The following is a 22013-nucleotide window of genomic DNA, read 5'->3' on the forward strand; positions in this document are numbered from 1 at the left end:
GCCCATGGCATGGGTAACTTGCACATCTGTGAAGGCATCATTAATGCTGAAAGGTACATACAGGTTTTGGAGCAACATATGCTGCCATCCAAGCGACGTCTTTTTCAGGGACGTCTCTGCTTATTTCAGCAGGACAATGCAAAGCCACATTCTGCATGTGTTACAACAGCGTGGCTCCGTAGTAAAAAAGTGTGGGTACTAGACTGGCCTGCCTGCAGTCCAGACCTGTCTCCCATTGAAAATGTGTGGCGCATTATGAAGCGCAGAATACGACAACAGAGACTCCGGACTGTTGAGCAACTGAAGTTGTACATCAAGCAAGAATGGGAAAGAATTCCACCTACACAGCTTCAACAATTAGTATCCTCAGTTCCCAAACGCTTATTGAGTGTTGTTAAAAGGAAAGGTGATATAACACAGTGGTAAACATGCCCCTGTCCCAGCTTTTTTGGAATGTGTTGCAGGCATCAAGGAGTGAAAATTTGCAAAACAACAATAAAGTTTATCAGTTTGAACATTCGATATCTTGTCTTTGTAGTGTATTCAATTGAATATAGGTTGAAAAGGATTTGCAAATCATTGTATTCTGTTTTTATTTACGTTTTACACAACGTCCCAACTTCATTGGAATTGGGGTTGTATTATATATCTCCTTTCAACCTACAGGATGGTCCAGATCTAATTATGCAATTATGAAAAGACGAACACATCGTACCCACTGTTCGACTGACAACCGTCTCCCCACCATTTTGGAATGCAGGGCAGGTGCTGCCATCTATCGGCAACAAAAACATTTTTTTGTGAATTCTCTATGTAATAAACTTAATAAGTTATAGCGTAATGAAAATTACATAATTAGATCTGGACCACACTATATATTGTTTAGTACGGCAACTTTCAAACGTTGAACAAATCACTAATTTGCCTTTCAATCTAAGTGAGGGCCATCACAGAACACTTTGCACCAAATATTCTGATTGAAAAAGAATTATTGAACATATCCATTTTATTTATTGAATCCCTTTCACTGGAAAATTTTCTTTAAATTATTTTGTATATTTCATTTGAAATATAATCATTTTATCCATCTTTATTGACACAGTGCTCTTCATGGCAAGCACTATCATGAATTATTTTTAAAAATACAGTACATTACAAGTGCTCCATTAATTACTGAATGTAATCAATTCATATTTCAAGTCATATTTCATATCAGACAATATTACAAGTTTTAAACAAAGCATATCACCATCAAAGATGACATATACACCTGGTGCATTTGTCAGTACAGGTTCCCAATCCTTTACTCAAAATCTTTGCTCACAACATTCAAAACTGAAACACAGAGATTTACAAAGGTGAGGTCATGAGTACAAGTGAGAAAATACTCACAATCCTGGAGTTTGAGGTAAAAAGATGTTAAAACCCAGTGGGTAAAGTTGGGACAAAAACATTGCAAGTGACCAGTGGGTATGGAGTGCAAGTACTTAACTAGGGATGGTCATTTTGAATAATTTGCTATTTCAATATTTTGTTGAACAAAGAATGCCTCGTCCCTTCACTAGGCTTTAAACTTTTCTTTTTCAACTGAAGGTGTGATTTTAGCAATCTATGATGGGTGTGATTGTTGTCTCTTGTTTAAGTACAGGAGGCTTAGGCTAGTTAAAATTGAACATACTGTATCTAAAAGATTAACAGCGGTTGAAATGAAAGATTATTTGAACCTGGTGGTTTTTATCCTAGGAGCCTTGAATTTGTGACTTAAAGGCAACAGCTTAAATTGAGAATTGTATGGGCCAGTCCTGTCTGACAGAAGAGACACTGCTTCTGTTGCTTATTAAACAGGTCTGTGAGGTTTGACTATTGAGACCTTAACGCTGTACTGCTTCGTTTTATAACTTGATTTCCAAACAAGGCCAGCAGATCATAAGTAAAGACAATTTGTTACATGATTTATAAACGAGTGACATAAGGGTAGGATGTCCACTAAAAAGACTCCACTTCCCCTTGGGATTAAAAAAGTATCTATCTATCTATCTTAAGCTGTAGAAATAAAAAACGAAAAAGGAAAACAAATCCCATACTGATATCAGGTCAACTTCACCTCTCTTTTTTGTTCATCCGTTCCTAATTTATGAGTGAAAGGTCCCATCTACGGAAAATCAACTTTCTTTTTTATATCGCGTTTAACAAATATATAAACATTTTTAAAAGGACCATGACTCTTTTGTGGCAAAAAATGATGTGGAACTGAGCATTTTGGGTTCGTATATTTGCACCAAATAAAATAAAACACAATCCGAATCGTTTGGGTTTGGTGCGGTTTGGCAAGTCTTGTCCCCTGCTGTCACCCCGTTGTCCTCCACATTGCTGCTCTCTTCTGTGTCGGACTGCTCATAACTGCTAAAAGCGGCGCCTTTTCCTGACTATCCTGTAAAGTCGATTTTACTATTCTCATCTGTAGTATTCAAGACTTGTTTTTGTCATTTTTTTTTAAACTTAGGTACAGTTTTCGCAAACACAGAGTCTTCAGCGCCCTTGTCTGGCGTGTATTTATTTAATTTTCGGTGCACCACAGGGGGATGTCGTTTTGAACGATCACCTCTCTTGCAGCATGGTGACATATGAAATGTAAGCTCTCATTAAGTATGCAGTTAGACATTCGCTCCCCAACAATATCAACCAATAGGTCTCATATGTTTGCTTTAAGTGGTTTTAATTTAGGTCTGATTACAAAGGGTTTAAAATCGTGAGGACTCAATAAAAGGTGGGGGTATGTGCTGGTTATCGCTTTGGCTGGGTTAGCCTGTTCTGTTGGTTAAAAGCGAACTTTTCCTGCTATCTGGCATTTTTGATCTCTGAAGTCCTATTCGAACGGGATTAGCTTTACACCAGAAGGTGAGGTTAAGTAATTATTACCAGAAGACCTTCTTTTTTTAGTCCTGTCCGAATCGCTGATATGCTAAGGTATTGCGAACAGGGCTCCAAGGTGTGCACCCAGGTCCACCAAATGGTAGATCTGGTCGTGTGAATTTGCTTCAACTTACAAAAAGATAACATGCAACTGACTAACGCTTACTCCACTGATGTCCGCCTGTCAAGCGATTACTTAATGGGGCTACATACAACATTGACCTTTGTCTTACTCGAAAGCTTATGACCTGATATGTTCTGGAAATTCAAAAAATGTAGCAAGTGCATTTTACATTAGGGATGCAGGTCCGAGCGTTTCACAAGTAATAGTAATAATGGGTGTACAACAGCATCGACTTGTGGAAAATGTTATATCCTAAAAAGTTTTTTGTGTTAAATATGTCATGTGTACGGCAGAATATATTATAGTCAGCTCAGACGCAGCAAAACAGCCAACAAACCCCCCCAAAAAAACAGAAATCAGTTTTGATGTAATTTATATCTTTTCATGTTACAATATTACTTTTCCCCGAATGTAACATTATGATCCTAAAAGGGTGTTTGGCTATATTTATTCTAAAGCTCAGATAAAATATCCACATGCCGGACTGACGCGTTTACATTAAAATAAGGTTTATTTGCGGGCACCTGTCGGTGTGCAGGACTTTAATTTGACTTATGAAGCTCTCCAAATTAAATACGGTACAACACCCTTCTACTACAGGAAAGCAAAAAGAAATACAAAAAACACCTGCTCGTGTACCGACCCCTAGGTTTAGATCTTTAACCTTCACCGCAACCACCCGTGTACAGCAATGCGACATGACAAAGCTAACGACTTGTTCAAGGTTGTTAACTAGCAACTGGTAATGAAAAACAAAAAGTTAAATTAGGTTTCATAAATTTAAAACACGAATCAGTTAAAATGAAGACATCAGATTAGGTTCCATTTTATTTCAAATTTTGTAATTACATCCTGGTAATGTAACTCTAAATCAGTGTTTACCGTCTCGCGACCATGTATTAACTGTAGAAATGTTTAATAACGACCAGCGGGGACGAGTTTCCCATTGTTAAATCGAGCTCGAATGCAAGGTGAGGGTCCCCCTGAATGAATCGAACGTATGAGCGTTTAGGGGGCAACACGTCCGGAGAATATCGCTTAGTGTTGTCCTAACGTCGACCTACTAGTACACCATGACAGAAACCTGCGGCCCACTGGCCAGTGCCCTAAAAGTGGGGCGCAACCCAATGTTTGTGAAACACCGCTATAAATCACACATTTACCGTACATTACTTTCATAAAATATGACGTATAGTTGCGCACTTACCCATAGCAGTAACTGACAAGATTTCTGCCATGCCAGTGGCTCCTTCGGCTTCTTCATGCACTCAATCTTAAGGACCTTTCCCTTGGTGTTACTTTACGCTGTTAAGGTACCTGTATATCCAATCCCTTTAATATTCGCCTACACGTTAAATTTCTTTAATAAACAAACGTTTCCAATTAAAATTAATGCAGCAGGTAAAGCTTGTGTGCCGTGCCAACCAAAAACAACCCTTAAAAAAAGCGCGCAAAAAGAGCCTCAATCAAGAGTGTGTCACGTGAAAGACGCAGACTATAAGCCAATTAGTGACTGCCGCGTCATTATGACGTCGTCGTGGAGGCACACGGCTAGACATGAGCGGCAAGCAACAGAACATAGAAGTTTCTGGCAGATTCTGGAAGAAACGTATTGGATATAAAGGAAACATCCACCTTAGCTTTATTATCTTGTTGCAAATACTGTATATTCATTAGTTCATGGTGAGTCTTTAAAATTATTAATAGTCGTTGACGTATTCCTGTTTTTGGAAGTAACGACCATTTAATAATGTCGCCTACTGAACCGATCACCACAAGATGACGTTCACGTCATTCGATTTAATTATACAGTATATGAGGAGAGCAGTTGCAAGATACAAGGTAAACACTTTAGATCAAGCTTCTATCAAGATTGCTGTTACCCCAGTATACAGTGTTAAGTACTGTGAAATTTACTGATTGTGCCAAACAAAGACTCAGAGTTAAAATACTTGAAGGAATCTGAGAGTGAAATGGCAGGCAGTCTTGATGGATGTTAGCCTTCAACGTTTCATAGACAGGACTGGTCACTGTTATACCAAACCAAATTGACACAGATATCTGAAAATGCATTTAATACATCTTAAAATTTATTGTAGATATCTGAAAATACATCTGTCCTAAAAATATCTTTAATGCATTTTATATCAGATATACATTTAAAGATTGTCTTAAAATGATACGCAACCAGTTTTCAGACTTTTCAAGTGCATTTTACATTTTAAAATAGTCTTGTATGCATTTTGACATCAGAAATGCAATTCAAGTTCTCAGAATGACTTCCAGTAAAATTGCGTAAGTTATCATTGGAACTTAAAAAAAGACTATTCGTGCCAAAATTAAATGCAGTCCAGCGTTTAACAACAATGAAATGCAATGCATACACAGTAAAAAATAAAAATAAAAAAAGTTACATTTAAAGTAAAGTACGGGCAGCTGAGGTTGCCAGATTTTTGCCGCAAAAAAGATAGTGACAATATTTATTATAATAAGGTCTGCGGTATAACTTTGTAGTAAATAACTGGTTTTTCTTTACAGTACATTCCAATCGAAGTGAATGTTTAGCCATAACCTAAAAATCATGCACTGTAATAAATATGCCTCCCTTATAAATATTGTCAGGATCAAACACCAGTACACAGTTTGCATCAATAAAGTACTAATAACCAATAACAAACATATAACATTTAATTGCGTACATTGAAAAGAATTCAATGTTTAAGGACATTATGGCACATTGTCTGGTGGAGAAGAACTTTCCTTTAGTGGTGTATGGTGCCTCAAAAAACCTTCAGCACGCAGGTAAAAATAAATCTGCTAATTTTGTTTATTTTTTTTCCTTGCTGTTCAAAGATATGCAGTTCACCGGGAATAATATGGTAAAAGAGGGCGTGTCCTTATGCAAATATTATAACTTAGGTGTTACTTGTTTACCTTCGCTGTTTAAATGTTTTACACTTTACAGTTAACAGCAATTTTTTTCAGTGTAACTGTAATGTATCAGTAAACGGTATGTAGCATATTTTGAGGATAGAACAATATAGATTTTATAGAACTTGGCTGTAAAAAATAATGAAATGTGTTGACTTTTGCAGTAGAACATAAGGTAACTCCCTTTTTTCAGAAAAGGTATCTTACTTTCACCATTTACAGTATTCTTACCTTTAAATTTACTGACATTTTTACAGTGTATGTGAGTGGTGCATTTCATTTTGGTATGGTTTTATCATGTCACAATTAAAAACATATCGACCAAATGATTGATTGCTTTTCACTACGGCATTCAGTTTTATTGTCAGTTTAAAATGCAATGCAAACACAGTGCATTTCAATTTATGTCCATAGATCACATGTAATAACTACAGTAAAAGCAAAGAAGATTATTACATTTTGACTAGTGGCAGCGCCATATATATTGCACTATAATTCAATTCCATGCTTTTACTGTGCCAAAACTAAATGTAATCAAATGGCCAAATAGCATTTTAACATGGGGCAAGGAGCTCCATGTGCAAATTCCACATAGATAATGAAGGTGTCCTGAAACAGCAGTGTTAACCACTATGGGTACAGGACATGACTGCGCAAATATAATTAATGTAATATGTGTGATATTGTGCCTCAGTAATTAGTACTTCCATGAACAGCTCTTCAGTTCTTGGCTTGGTTCAACTATTGCTTAGAACTTGAACTTTCTCTCCATGTATGTTTAGATTTTTTTTAACACATCAGTTTGCTCCCTTATCTGAAAACATACATTTCACTTTCCACTGGAAAATAGAACAAAATTATATCCAGGCTTGTTTCCTGCCTCACACCTTATGTTGTAGGTATAGGCTGCAGCTTTGTGAGAGCCTACATTTGTTTTTTTTTTTTTAGTTTAAGAATGTTAAGCAAATGTCCTCTGTCATAATATGATATACAATATAATAAGTCAATATAAAATGAAATCTGATTCAAGGTTGCCAGGTGGCTGTAGACGTTCAAAGTACCATTGAGCCCAAGGCAGGAAATAGCCCTGTACAGGATTTCAGTATTTTGAAGGGCTGAGTGGCACAAACACACCCATATTCACAAAACACAGGCCCGATTTGGAATTGCAAGCCAGCCTAATAAGCATTTCTTTCAGGAAGGCACACAAAATCATTGGGCATGGGTTGAATCCATTAAGTAGAAGCACTACTTACTTACTGTGCATCCTATAATATTATATTATATTATATTATATTATATTATACTTGGCACAGAATTATGACACAGTGTTTAGTGCTGCTTCACATGGTATGACTCTAAAACTGTCCCATTGTGAATGTGTTTATGTATGCCCTGCTATGTACTGCATTTGCAAATATGATTTGGATTGGGTTTTTAGAAACTAAATTATTCTGTTTTATTTTATTAAAAACTATTCCATTTTACTTGGGACAGTGTGATGGTCCAGTGATTAGTGCTGCTTTAAATTTAGTTACAATTTTTCCTATTGTGGATGTGTTTGTGTGTGTCCTTCTAAGGACTGCATTAGATCTCTCATGTGGATTAAGTGTGTTTAGAAACTGTATTATTATATTATATTATATTATATTATATTATATTATATTATATTATATTATATTGTAATTAGTTAAACATTGCTTGAAATAGCTCATTATTACCTACCACTGTTTCTGCCTACTAGATACTGATAAGTTCATAAAACACACAGTTTAAGCTTTAAATCTGGATAAGACATTTTTTAGAAAGCTTAGTAGAACATGTGTCATAATGAACATTTAGAAAAATAAAATTCTTATATAATCTAAATCCCATTCAGAATCATTTATACGCAGTGAATTTCAATGACAAAAAATTGAGTTGTGAAGAATAAACGTCATTTTCAGGCATCTCTAGGAAATTAAGTACTATTTGATTTGATTGTCTTCTTCATCGTGAGTCCATGTTCTAACAAGCCTGAGAATGGCAGCAATTATGCCTTTAGCTCAGTGAACCATACAAAATTCTTTTATTTTTCCCAAAAATATTACTTACTGAATTTGGTCATGATAATTCTTAAGTCGCTTCTTGCACTCTTTTTGGAACACTTTGTTCTGCTTCCAAATCTGCAAGAGGAATGTACTTCTCATTTTGTTGGGGTCCATGTTGGCTGTTACCTCTGGTTCCCCAGTCCTCTGTTAGCAAGCGTCTATTCTGCTCGTATTTAAATACTCAGGCTGTGTTCTTGGAGAGAATACACTTTGACATGTTTACTATTACTTCCCTTTGGAATCAGATAAAAGAGGTTTGGATTCCTGTTTGTACTCTGCTTTTTTACCGATTTGCACAAAATGTTCAGTGTCTGCTGTTTCTGGAATACTTCCAGTAATTAAGTGTAGCCCCCACTGAGATGTGTCCATAGCTTCTCACAATAAATTCTTTGTTCTGTTTCTTATTATTTCACTTTTGTGCTTCACAGTAAGCCTTTTCATTTGACTTCCCCCTCAATTAACCCAAAAAGAGGAGAAAGAAGAGGTGGAAGTGTGGTCAAAGTTAAAATGACAGGCTGGTTATGCGGAGAGATTAGCCAGTTTAACCTTGTATGCATGTTTTGGTTGTTTATAACAGCATATGGATCTATTGATAGCACCACCACGCCATCCAGCGTTGTTTTCTGCATTTGAATGAGCCCACCCAAGTAGATGAAGGCTGCCATCAAATCCAGCACCTTTTGCACACTGAAGCTTTGCCTCCTGCACCTATATTTGAGTCATATCAGCACATTTACAATATTTTGTTTATTGACTCCTGTCCTCACTAATGCTTCCTGCTTATCAGTTGATCAAATTTTATATAATTCTTGTCAAGGTAAGCCATGGCTCACCAAGAAATGCGACATGATCTTTAGGGTCAGTTCAAGTAGAGTAATTAAAGTGTTAAACCATAAAACAACATAGTGTATTACTCTGAGAACTATTCTAACTGCACTGAAAAAAGTATAACATTGATGTTGTTCATTCAACGTAAATTTTCTCTTTCAAGCAACTTAAGATTAGTCATTTAGTGTTGTAGCTTGAATATTTGGTTTCAGATCTCAATCAAAGTAAAAGAAATTTGTTTGTACCAAAGTAAGTTATGGTGGAGGGAATAAACATAAAAATCCTATTTCAGTTAACCTGATATTTTAGGTTGTTCGTGTGCTGTGTTTGAGGGGCTGTTTGAATTTTCTTCTGGTCGAACTTTCCAGCGTGATGGCTTTCCAACTGCCAAAAAAGAAGAACAACTTAAAAAATAGATTAACTTCAGTATAAAACAAGTGACTGGCACCCAGTCACTCTAAATGTGTGCCGCAACTTAAAAATTGTGGGATCAATAAGCTAAAAAGAATTATATTTGTTCAGATTGAAAATATTAAGTGTGAATCATTACCAAACTTTTTTCAGTGTGTGTTGGGTACAAGGCAGGATCCATAATATGTTAAATGTATTTCCCACTTCTGATGCACAGTTCTTGATGAAGACCTCAGCCATCCTGCACAGCTGCTTTTCTAACTTCTCCCTTCTGACAAACGGTACAGGACCACTGGCACTTGAATCAGTAGGTTCAGAGTGAGCTTCTGTCCACAAGTCATAAGGTTATTGAACAGCCAATCTTAATAACAAATACTGTACATGCTAGGCATAGTTATGCTGTATATAATTATATATACAGTTAATATTTCATTCTGTATGTGTGCATGTTGCGTGTGTGTGTCTGTCTTTCTGTTGGTACTGTACTACTGAAGAGTGTTTTACAAGTAACTATGAAAATGAACATTTACCTTCCTCCACTAATATGGCTAAATAAATATCACTGACATTTTATTGTCCTGCTCCTGTCAAGTATTTTGGGAGACTGTTAATGCTTGATCTCACATGTAACAACAACATTTACTTCTGTAGTACATTTTCATACAAAACAACATGTCTTACAAGATCTTAAAGAAAAAAATTACAATCATAAAGAAGAAAATATAAAATGAAACACAAACTACAGTACAGGCCAAAAGTTTGGACCCACCTCGTCATTCAATGTGTTTTCTTTATCTTCATGACCATTTACATTGGTAGATTCTCACTGAAGGCATCAAAACTATGAATGAACACATGTGGAGTTACGTACTTAACAAAAAACGGTGAAATAACTGAAAACATGTTTTATATTCTAGTTTCTTCAGAATAGCCACCCTTTGCTCCGATTACTGCTTTGCACACTCTTGGCATTCTCTCGATGAGCTTCAACAGGTAGTCACCTGAAATGGTTTTCACTTCACAGGTGTGCCTTATCAGGGTTATTTAGTGGAATTTCTTGCTTTATCAATGGGGTTGTGTTGTGCAGAAGTCAGGTTAGTTGGACGATCATTTATTTTTCAACAGGACAATGACCCCAAACACACCTCCAGGCTGTCTAAGGGCTATTTGACCAAGAAGGAGAGTGATGGAGTGCTGGAAATGGTCATGAAAATCAAGAAAACACATTGAATGAGGAGGTGGGTCCAAACTTTTGGCCTGTACTGTATGCTAAATAAATATTTTTAAACATATATAATACTAGCTGTGTAAGCCTGTGCTGTAAAAAGCCCGGTCTCCTATAGAAACCATGGATTCTGGCACTTCAATCAATCAATCGCATCGGTTGTGCATTAGTAGCTAAGAGAGGTTCTCTTTCCTCTGCAGTTTTGTTTTGCTGACGTGCTTGCCTCCGTTGTCTGTCAGCGGCTAAGCGAGTTTCTGTCTCATCGAATGTTTTGTTTTGCCGATGTGCTCACCTCACTTGTGCATTAGTGGCTAAGCGAGTTTCTCTTTTCTCGGCGGTTTCACTTTGCCGACAGAGTCACTTTCTTTGAGCTTCATGCTGTAGCCTTGCACTTCCGGGCCAGACAGACAGACACACACACACACTTTCACGTGAAGACGTTTACATTAGCAAGTAAATAATAGAAACTGGGTCGGCACGGTGGCGCAGTGTTAGCGTTGCTGCCACACAGATAGGAGACTCGTCTGGGTTCACTTCCCGGGTCCTCCCTGTGTGGAGTTTGCATGTTCTCCACATGTCTGCGTGGGTTTCCTCCCACAGTCCAAAGACATGCAGGTTAGGTCGATTGGCAATCCTAAATTGTCCCTAGTGTGTGCTTGGTGTGTGGGTGTGTGTGTACCCAGCTGTGGGCTGGCACCCTGTCTAGGGTTTGTTTCCTGCCTTGTGCCTTGCGTTGGCTGGGATTGGCTCCAGCAGACCCCCGTGACCCTGTAGTTAGGATATAGCGGGCTGGAAACTTGCAGAGTCCTTAAAGGGTAACTTTGGTATTTCTCAAGTCAGTTATTTCTTCACAAATATGCTATATCTACATTTACCACATGAAATTGGGTTCAGAAGTTAATTTGTTTCTTTAAATGTAAAAAAACTATTTTGCCTGTACTGGGAACTTGTCTATGGAGCACAGAGGAAAACCTTAAAAACGTACAAATTGCATCAATTTTCCAGGCGAAGACAGCTGTTGAGTATTAGTCCATGTCTTGTAATTTGCACACACATTGTAAAATAGTTTATACAGTACATGACATTTTTGAACAATAAACACCAATATTGTGAGATTCAGCTATTTTAACAGAAGACCAGCCATACTTCTTCAGGGGTTGGTTTCCTCCCGACGGACCAAATCACAGTAAACTTTTGGTGCCATGTGTTTGGTTTTGTTTTTGATTTGCTTTGAATACACAGTGGGACGTCTGAAAATCGAAACTACACCTTATGAAACGGATTTAGGAGTCGTAGTGGAGTTGACACTATCAACTTCGTGACCGTGTTCAGAAGCCATTAAGAAGGCAAATAGAATATCAAGTTATATAGTGCCCTGACATGTGGATCACAAGTCCAAGGAGGTTATGCTCAACTTTTATAACACACTGGTGGTAGTTTTGGTCTCCGGGCTACAAAAAGGACATAGCAGCACTAGAGAAGGTCCAGAGAAGAGCGACTAGGCTGATTCCCGGATTACAGAGGATGAGTTATGATGAAAGATTAAAAGAGCTGATCTTTTTCAGTTTAAACAAAAGAAGATTAAGAGGAGACCTGACTGAAGTGCTTAAAATTATGAAGGGCATTAAGTCCAGTGGATCAAGACATTGGAAACTTGTTGAGGGTAAATTTCACACAAACATTAGAAAGTTTTTCTTTACACAGAGAATCATAGACACTTGGAATAAGTGACCAAGTAGACAGTAGGAGTTTAGGGACTTTTAAAACCCGACTTGATGTTATTTTAGTAGAATTAAGTTGAAAGGACTGGCAAGCTTTGTTATGAAAATGAACATTTCCATTTACCTTCCTCCACTAATATGGCTAAATAAATATCACTGACATTTTATTGTCCTGCTCCTGTCAAGTATTTTGGGAGACTGTTAATGCTTGTTGGGCTGAATGGCCTGTTCTTATCCTGATTGTTCTAATGTTCTGTGTTTTTGTGAGAATTCACACAAGCGAATAGAAAACATATCTATACCATGAAAATAATAGTACAAGGAATGTGCAATAAAATTATTATTTCCAGATCCCTTTTGTTGTCACAAACATGTCGGAAACAAAGAAGGCATGAATCAGTACTCGAAAGCTGTCTTGGCTTGAAAAATTGACTTTTGTTTTTTTTTTTTTGTTCTTTATTCCACCTTATACAATTTCTTGTATTAGGAATTTGTTAGTTTTTGCATACCCCTTGGGGTCAGAGCACAGGGTCAGCCATTGTACGGCACCCCTGGAGCAATTACAGGTTAAGGGTCTTGCTCAAGGGCCCAGCAGTGTAGGATCTCTTTTGGCAGTGACGGGGATTCGAACTGGTAACCTTCTGGATATATTTTTTTTTAATTTATAGAAACCGCTTACGTTTAGAACACAATTTTGTTTGCTAAATGCATACATACCCCGTCTGGGAATAGATAACCTTGACTTGAAAAATACCAAACTTATCCTTTATATATACTGATTAAGTTACTAAAGTAAATTTTTAAGTTTCTAATGATTATAATGATAAGTCCAGTTCTGTGGTCACATTGTTAAAGAGAACAAAAAAAAAGAAACTTCTGCTGGTGAAATGCCTGAGGAAAGAAAGCCTGCAGTTCACTGTTAAAGGCACTACAGTATATCCAGTACAGCTGCATTAATATATATATTTTTGATACCAGCTCTGTTTCAGTAGAAAATTAGGGGTAAAATCTTAGTCTCAGCCTTGACCAGTGTGGCCTTTACTATTCTCAGTCTCTGATATTAGAACATCAGAAAAAGTTTGACAAGAACAGGCCATTCAGCCCAGCAAGGCTCACCAATCCATGTAAATTCTCCAAAATAACATCAAGTTGAGTTTTTAGGGTTTCTAAAGTCCTACTTTCCACCACACTACGTGGTCTCTTATTCCATGTTTCTGTGGTTCTCTGTTTGAAAAAAAAACAACAAAACTTTGTTTATAATGTTTGTGCAAAATTTACCCTTAAACAGTTTCTAACTGTGTCCCCGTGTTTTTGTTGCATTAACTTTAAAGTAAAGGTGTGGATTGACAGATTAATTCCAACCTGGTAGCCTAAGAGTGAGTAAAGAGATCTCTCGGTGCTCATGCTTTAGAAAAAGGGAAATAAATGTGCTCAATTCGTAAACATTTGATGACTATGATGAAATGTCTTTATTTTTCTATTCACTCTCCTGATTTTCATTGGTTTAATTAGATATACTGTAACATTTATTTTGATCAGTTTAGTATAGCAGGGATTCATCTTTGTAACCCACTTATTCACAGTAGGTTTGCAAGGCAGAAACAACACCTGGACAGGGTGCCAGTCTGCCGCAGCAAGCACCCACATACACACACTCACACACACACGCATACACATACATACATATATAACTGGCAATTTAAAAATGGCAGTTCACCTAACCAGAGCATAGCCATGAGGAACACCCAGGACACGAATTCTGGTCTCCTTACTGTGAGACAGCAGTGCACATTTATTACAGCAGTGCCCCTAAAATATTTTCCTGTCACACCCTAATAACGTTGGACTCACTATACAACCAATTAAAGTATTTATCAGCAACAGTATTTTACCCTTATTGAAAATGCGGAAAACAAAATAAAGTGGATTCAGCTTTTTACAAGCATATCTAGAGAAAGATAGAGGACAAGAAAATTACCAAAAAGTTATGAATTTAAAACATTATGGGGAAAAAGGGTTATGATTTAAGAAGAACAATGGAAAAGGAAAAAGAGGCAAGACTCAGGGCAAGCTATTATCCCCTCTAATTGGGAGCTACTACATTGCTAGACATACTTTGAAGGGCACTTGGGGTCCGAATTCAATCAGGTCAAGTGCCATTTGAATTCAAATGATGGAATTTGAAGAATTTCCTTTTCCAGAGTAGCGGGGTAGAATACAAAACAATTTGTGAATGCACTGTCAGCTAGTAACTATTACTTGAATTTATTCTGACACTACAAAGGCGACAGAGAAATGTTTAAATAAAAGACCAGAAGAAGAGATGTGTGCCAGAACAACATGCAAAGATTCATAACCAGGAAGTTTAATCAAACATTATCGGCAAGTTAAAATCAAAAACCCAAACTCGTAGTCAAAAATGCGTAGATCAGAAGTCTTTTACCAGGAGCTTTAATTAAATAAACATACACTATTCTTTTATTCTTTCACAAACTCAGATAGGAAGTAAGGGTTTGGGAAGAACTTTATACCTTTGACCTTCAAACAGTTCTGGTTCAGTTGCCTAGCTACACCATAACAAAACTCCACAAAATGGCAGTGGGACAGAATTCATAATGATGTCCACAAATAAAGTCCCAAAACAGTTATAAATACTCTAGAATAATCTTCTACCATGGTAATAATCACAGAATTGAATTCTTCCACCTCTGAAACCTGTATTTACTGTACATAAAAGGAAATCAAAAGTAGGACTCAAATGTGCTCGCTAATATAAAATATAATACCAATCATAGCAGCAATGCTGCGATACAGTGTTATTTCCTTTTTAAAGTGTCTGTGTTTACTGTTGCAACCAGAAGAATAATTTGCATTAAAATGAAAGTACAGAACTGGTGCCATGGGCTCAAATCTGTGTTTTATGTGGAATTTGTTAATGTTTGAATTATTTATATATATTAATGTTTCTTTTGTTTATTATTGTACACTATGTCTTGGTTATGTTCCATGTGTTTTGTGGGTGTTTCCAACAGAAGGCAGGGCCACCTGCCAATCACCACCAGGAACTGCCCACTGCCCTGTAGATCCGAAGGGTCCCCCATAGTTTCTGGTGGTTCATTGTGAATGTGCTCTGGAGTGGGTGAGTTACTGTGTTTTTTGCTGTACCTTGTGGTGTTTTTTTTTACGATTTTTCAGGATTCTTGAACCTCTACTTAGTTTTTTACTCTCTCCATTGGATTGTGTATTGGGACGTTGTTTGCTTTGTAAATTACCTTTATAAGCACAGTATGCCCTCTGTGCTCATCCGAGCTTCACAGTTTTACTCAAAGCATTAACTCTTTTATTTTATAAAGAGTTTTCTAGCCTCTTTCTATGTCTAGCTGGGGATTTTTGACAGTGTGTTCTCCCTTTAATGGGCATCATTGGAATTGCTTTTGGAACTTTTGGGACTTGCCTGCTTTGGAACCTTTAGTTCACAACAACATTTAAAAAGGATTCCAAAATCATGGCCAGAGTCAGAATCAAGGCATGCATAGTAAACAAAACCTGTTAGATAGATAGATACTTTATTAATCCCAAGGGGAAATTCACATACTCCAGCAGCAGTATACTGATACAAAAAGCAATATTAAATTAAAGAGTGATAAAAATGCAGTGCAAGTTAAAAAATGCCAAGTGGAGAGTGCCAGGCAGGTAAAAACAAAGAATAACTTTGTATAATGTTAATGTTTAAGCCCCCAATCCCACTCCCGAGTGGAATTGAAGTGTGGGGTCTCCTCAGTCTTGTCAGTGGAGCAGGACGGTGACAGCAGTCTATCACTGAAGCTGCTCCTCTGTCTGGAGATGATCCTGTTCAGTGGATGCAATGGATTCTCCATGACTGGCAGGAGCCTCTAGAGCGCCCGTTGCTCTGCCACGGATGTCAAACTGTCCAGCTTCGTGCCCACAATAGAGCCTGCCTTCCTCACCAGTTTTTCCAGGCATGAGGCGTCCCTCTTCTTTATACTGCCTCCCCAGCACACCACCGCATAGAAGAGGGCGCTCGCCACAACCATCTGATAGAACATCTACAGCATCTTATTGCAGATGTTGAAGGACGCCAGCCTTCTAATGAAGTATAGTCGGCTCTGTCCTCTCTTGCACAGATCATCAGTATTGGCAGTCCAGTCCAGTTTATCATCCAGCTGCACTCCCAGGTATTTATAGGTCTGCACCCTCTGCACAGTCACCTCCAATGATCACAGGGTCCATGAGGGGCCTGGTCCTCCTAAAATCCACCACCAGCTCCTTGGTTTTGCTGGTGTTTAGTTGTAAGTGGTTTGAGTCGCACCATTTAACAAAGTCCGTGATTAGCTTCCTGTACTCCTCCTCCTGCACACTCCTGATACAACCCACGATAACAGTGTTGTCAGCGAACTTTTGCACGTGGCAGGATTCCGAGTTGTATTGGAAGTCCGATGTATGTTGGCTGAACAGGACCGGAGAAAGTCCAGTCCCCTGCGGCGCTCGTGTGCTGCTGACCACAATGTCAGACCTGCAGTTCCCGAGACTCACATACTGAGGTCTGTCTGTAAGATAGTCCACGATCCATGGCACCAGGTGTGAATCTACTCCCATCTCTGTCAGCTTGTCCCTAAGGAGCAGAGGTTGGATGGTGTTGAAGGCGCTAGAGAAGTCCAGGAACATAATTTCTTATTTGTTATGTTTCAACCTGAGTTTTTTTCAAGTTTTATTAATGTTTTTGTTATTATTGTAATTGCTATTCTTTATCATTTATTAGTTGTGTTCTTAACTTTAAAGTTGCAGTCATTGAGGAGAGGCCACACTGTTGTCACTTCTACCGAGTCTATACTGAGGGCAGAGAGAAGGATCCAGCAGTTAGAATTAGAATTAGAACAATCTAGACGAGAACAGGCCATTCAGCCCAACAAAGCTCGCCAGTCCTATCCACTTGCTTCCTCCAAGAAAACATCAAGTCGAGTTTTGAAAGTCCCTAACAGTGGTTCATTGATTGTTGTTTTATAAGTATTGCCTTTCATTTATTTCCGGTTACTTGATTCTTTGCTTGTTTTCATGGTTTCTGCTAACTAGATTGTGTATTGAGACATGTTTGCCTTTGGATTGCCTTTTATATAAATCCTTTTTTGCCGTTTCTTCGCACCTCTGGTCTTATTTTTCAAATTTTTTTGTTAATCCTCATTTATAAACATTTCTGACTGAGTTGTTTTTACTGTTTTTTTTCTCCCTTATTGGGCATTTGTGGACTTTCAAAGCCACTTTACCATTTTGGGTCTGCATGGGCCAAAGCCAGCAAGTAGTAGTTGGGGATTGGTGGCCCTGTGTAAGGCCATATCTAAGCAAGCTGGTGAAGATACTGGAAATTTTAGGATATTTTATAACTTTTTTGCCTTAACTGAATCACAACCAAACATTGTGCAATGATCACTCCAGACATACCCAATCTGAAGCTGAAGGTTGTTGATGCCAATTACTGTAGGGATCTCGATATACTGCTCCTGAAAGTTAACACAAAGGATGATAGGATCTCCTCAATGAACGTTTGTGTAGTCAGACTCTCCCTGGTGTAGATGTTATTCTTCCAAATGTAGTTTTTTTCCCGCTGTTACATGGGCACGCCACCCAGCCAACTGATATTTTGTAATCTCAAGATAATGCACTACTGATAAATACGATCCACTCTCATGTGCATAAAACAGTGAATAGGATTTGAATTCTGTGTTTACAAAAGGTGCATTTTTGTCCTGAAGCCCTTTTCTGTTTTTTGAAGGTTCTTTAATTTATGCTCCTCACCCAACAATGAATCAGAAGTGGATTTTTGTAGTGGAGAAGTGCTACTGAGGGGCTTATAGGTTATAGTTCTCTATCCGCAGTGCACCCAGCCCCACACTCTGCACAGGCCCTGTTTATGGCCAAGTTCTCCAGGTGGCCCTAATCCTTCTGCTAGTCCCTGGGCACCAAAGCAACTTGTCTCTGCCAGGTCCTGTCCTATTTAGGTAGCAAAACACTTCATCATTATTAAAGTAGAACTGCACCAAGGTGGATGTTTGATATTGTTAGGACTAGGGTATAACACATCTATACAAAATGAAACCACAGAAGAGCTGTATTTGACGGGTCTAAAAATCAAATCTCTGCAAAGCTTATGTAATCAAAATTGTGGTTTGCCAACAAAAGTGTGTGGGACTAATGCGTTCAGCAATGTTTAAACATTTATGATAAGGTAACCTTCCATAATAATTTCTCCATTGCATATATAGTACACATACAAATATAAGTTCAGTTATGTTGTGAATTGTTTTTTTTTACCAGTGAATTATTTACTGGAAAGATATTTTATACAAACAAAATTGAAGACAAATGAAAATAGAAAATATGCCAAAATATAACATATAACAATGAGCAGAAATAATATACCGTATATATGCAGAAATCACATAACCTTTTCACAATTTGTGTATACAGTGATCCCCCACTGTGTCGCGGTTCAGCTATTGCGCCCCCGCTATATCATGGAAACATTCAATAAGTACATCCTACCTGTAGTGTACTTTGCAGCAAATTCATAACAAAGCATACGGTTTTCAGCAGTCACTACGGTAGACAAAGAGTTTCGTGTTACAGTACCCAGATGATTTCTTACAAGGCCCATTATTGGCTGAAAGAGGAGACTCAACCAATCAGAGCGGGATTTTCATTCTCTTAGGCGCTGATTGGCTGCTGCTAATGTGGTGTAATCTCGCAAGAACAGCGAGTGTGGGTCCCCAACGCATCTCAGTTCTCTGCATATCCTGTACCTTGCTTGTGGTCCAATTTGTTGTGAGCAAACGTTTTGTGAACGTTTCATTTTGTTTTAAGCCCTACGATGGCTCCCAAGCGTCCTGCATCTTCTAAGCCTTCTGGCAGTAGTGAGCCTAAGCGCCAGAGAAAGACCTTGACCATTCAGGAGAAGGTAAAACTCCTGGATATGCTTCGGGAAGGAAAGTGTTACGCAGATGTCGCTTGCCATTACAAGTTCACATGTGTTTAAAGCATGTGGTAGGGGTATTTAAAGGCTTAAACTATAAAAAAATGTTTATTTATATGGTCTTTCTATATCGCGGATTTTCACCTATCACTGACTTTTTTTGTGGACTTCAGGAAAAAGAAAACGGACATCAAACCACTCTACATCGCAAGGGACTGTGTGGAGAGGGTGTCAGACTTCCGCTTCCTGGGAGTCCAGTGGTTCAAGTCCTGTCTGACTGATAGGCAAGAGTTTGTTAGTCTTGGCAACAGCAGATTCAGCTCAGCACCAGTCACACAAGGAGCTCCTCAGGGCTCTGTCCTCGGCCCTCTTCTCTTCTGTATTTATATGCTTCCCCTTGGCCATATTACTCGTAGCTATGGACTGGGTTATCATTTTTATGCAGACGACACTCAACTCTATTTCAATGTAAAAAGTGCAGCTTTTCTCAGCTCACAACTTGCCTCAGAAAATTAAAACCTGGATGGAGCAGAACTCTTTAAAATTAAATTGCAACAAAACTGAACTCCTGCAAATTGGCACTAAAGCGCTACTTAAGAAAATTAGCTCCTTCTCAGTCACTCTTGATGCAAGGAATCTTGGTGTAATTTTTGATTCCTCCCTTTCTTATTCCACCCACATAAACCACATTAAGAAACCTTCTTACTTTCACCTCCGTAACATATCCCATGTTCGCTCATTCCTCTCCTTTTCTAATGCTGAGAGACTTGTCCCTGCTTTTATCACATCCCACATCAATTATTGTAACTCCTTCCTGGCAGGTGCCCCTTCTAATCTTATATCACAGCTCCAGTTGATTCAAAACTCTGCTGCAAGAGTCCTTACACGAACCAGCAACAGTGAGCACATCACAGCCATCCTGCTTCCCCTTCACTGGCTCCCTGTGTCTTACAGGATTGAATATCAGATTCTCTTAATAAACTACAAAGCTTTAAATGGCCTCGCACCGCACTACATCAGCGACCTTCTCCATCACTCGGCTCCTGTTCACCCACTAAGGTCCTCTGATTCCGGCCATCTTGTTGTGCCTCACACTAACCTGCACTCTATGGGTGACAGTAGGGCCTTCAGCTCCATAGCACCAAGACTTTGGAATGACATCCCGAAATTAATAAGATCAGCCGACTCCATTTATTCTTTTAAAGAACAACTTAAAACTCCTCTATTTAGGAAGGCTTTTAACTTAACTTTCTGTCCTTTCTTTCAGTTTACCTCTCTGTCCAGGTGCTCAGGATGATTAGTGTGTTATACCACAACTTTAGGTTATCTGTTAGGTTTTTCTTTTAGTATTGAATTTAGTATTTTACTCTGGTTTATTGTCCTTAATTCTATTTAATGCTTTGTTTTCTGTTTCATTGTTCTATTCAGGATAACATTTTGTCACGCTTGGGTCACAGATTTGCACAGAGACACAGGAGGTCGTAGAAACAAGAAGGATTTTTATTCAAACACTGCAAACACATGAGCTTAAACGTGCTCCATGACAAGTCAGAGATGACAGTTCCGCTAGGAGCAGAAAGAGATAAAAGCAAACAATCAATTCCAAAACTGACAGGCGCTGCGCAAGGCTTATAAGTCGGCGGAGTATTACGCGTTATAGTGCAAGGATAAGGAGCAATGTGAGGGTGGTAGTCAGTGTTTCAGGGTTTGTGGTTTTCCCAGGGGCGTCTGTATCTATTTGGGGTGTGATCAGCCCTCCAGCTCACAATTAGTATCCAACTGCAGTGGGCTGGCACCCTGCCTGGAATTTGTTTCCTGCCTTGCATCCTGTGTTGGCTGGGATTGGCTCCAGCAGTTCCCCCGTGACCCTGTAGTTAGGATATAGTGGGTTGGATGATGGATGGATGTTATACCCTGCTGTTTTTTTTTCTAAGACTCTGTGAAGCGCCTTGAGCATGGGAAAGGCGCTATAGAAATAAAATTTATTATTATTAACAGCAGTGCGGCAGTCAGGAAGCACCAGCTGAGCATTATTTTAGAATAAAAGGGAGCACTTAGGAAAAGAGAGAGAGAGAATAAAACAACTGTAAAAGAAAGAAATTAAACCACAAGCAATTACTACAAAAAGTGGACAAATGGAGGAGGCCTGGAGGAGCTCTGAAAAACGGATGCACTCTTGGTGGCTGGCAGACTAAGATGTAGAGCTATCAAGGCCACACAAGGTGAAGAAGGGATGAAGTCCCAGGCGAGAGTACAATGTGTAGCCCCAGGAGTTGCAGTGGCTGATGGAGGTGACAGCTTTGGGTACCGGCTGAGGTGATGGCTGGATGGGGTTGTGGTGGGCTATGTCCATGGGATACAAGGGGCCCTGACAAGGACCAAGACTAGGGCAAGAAAGAAGAGCATTTGTGCTTTTACCTTTCCATTTGGATTTTAACATACTTGTTGGCTTACTGGACTTTAACCTCCCTGTACCACTTTATTGATTTGATGGCATGGCTTTATGGATTGTTTGATTATTTATTTATGGACTTTATTTATGAACTTATTGCACTTCTGAGAATGCACTTTCATCTTCTCTATGGTTTGAGTAGACTGTTATTTTTTTTAACTAGTAAGCCTAATGATTGTGTACTCCCCCTTCCTGGTCCAGCATTGGTTATGACCGTCAATGCCCTGAGAAGCAGGCACTGCCAAGGCTGCAGGCACATGGAGCATCACACTGTGCTGGAAAGTGAGCACTCTATGTCGTTAAATGTGACAAGCCCAGCGATTTCCAGTCATT

The 22013-nt window shown here is 38.6% G+C and overlaps 1 protein-coding gene across 1 annotated transcript in view; it reads right to left on the reverse strand.

The window, feature by feature from the left end:
• scn4ab (sodium channel, voltage-gated, type IV, alpha, b) overlaps window positions 1–8259 on the reverse strand; it is a 100354-nt gene extending 92095 nt beyond the window's left edge. Inside the window, exon 1 of the mRNA XM_039739452.1 lies at window positions 8063–8259. Coding sequence (XP_039595386.1) covers window positions 8063–8172 — 110 coding nt within the window. The 5' untranslated portion in view covers window positions 8173–8259. The remainder of the gene's footprint in view (window positions 1–8062) is intronic.
• Between the last annotated feature and the right edge of the window lie 13754 nt (window positions 8260–22013).

This window comes from Polypterus senegalus, chromosome 17 (assembly GCF_016835505.1).
Source record: "Polypterus senegalus isolate Bchr_013 chromosome 17, ASM1683550v1, whole genome shotgun sequence".
Taxonomy (NCBI): domain Eukaryota; kingdom Metazoa; phylum Chordata; class Cladistia; order Polypteriformes; family Polypteridae; genus Polypterus; species Polypterus senegalus.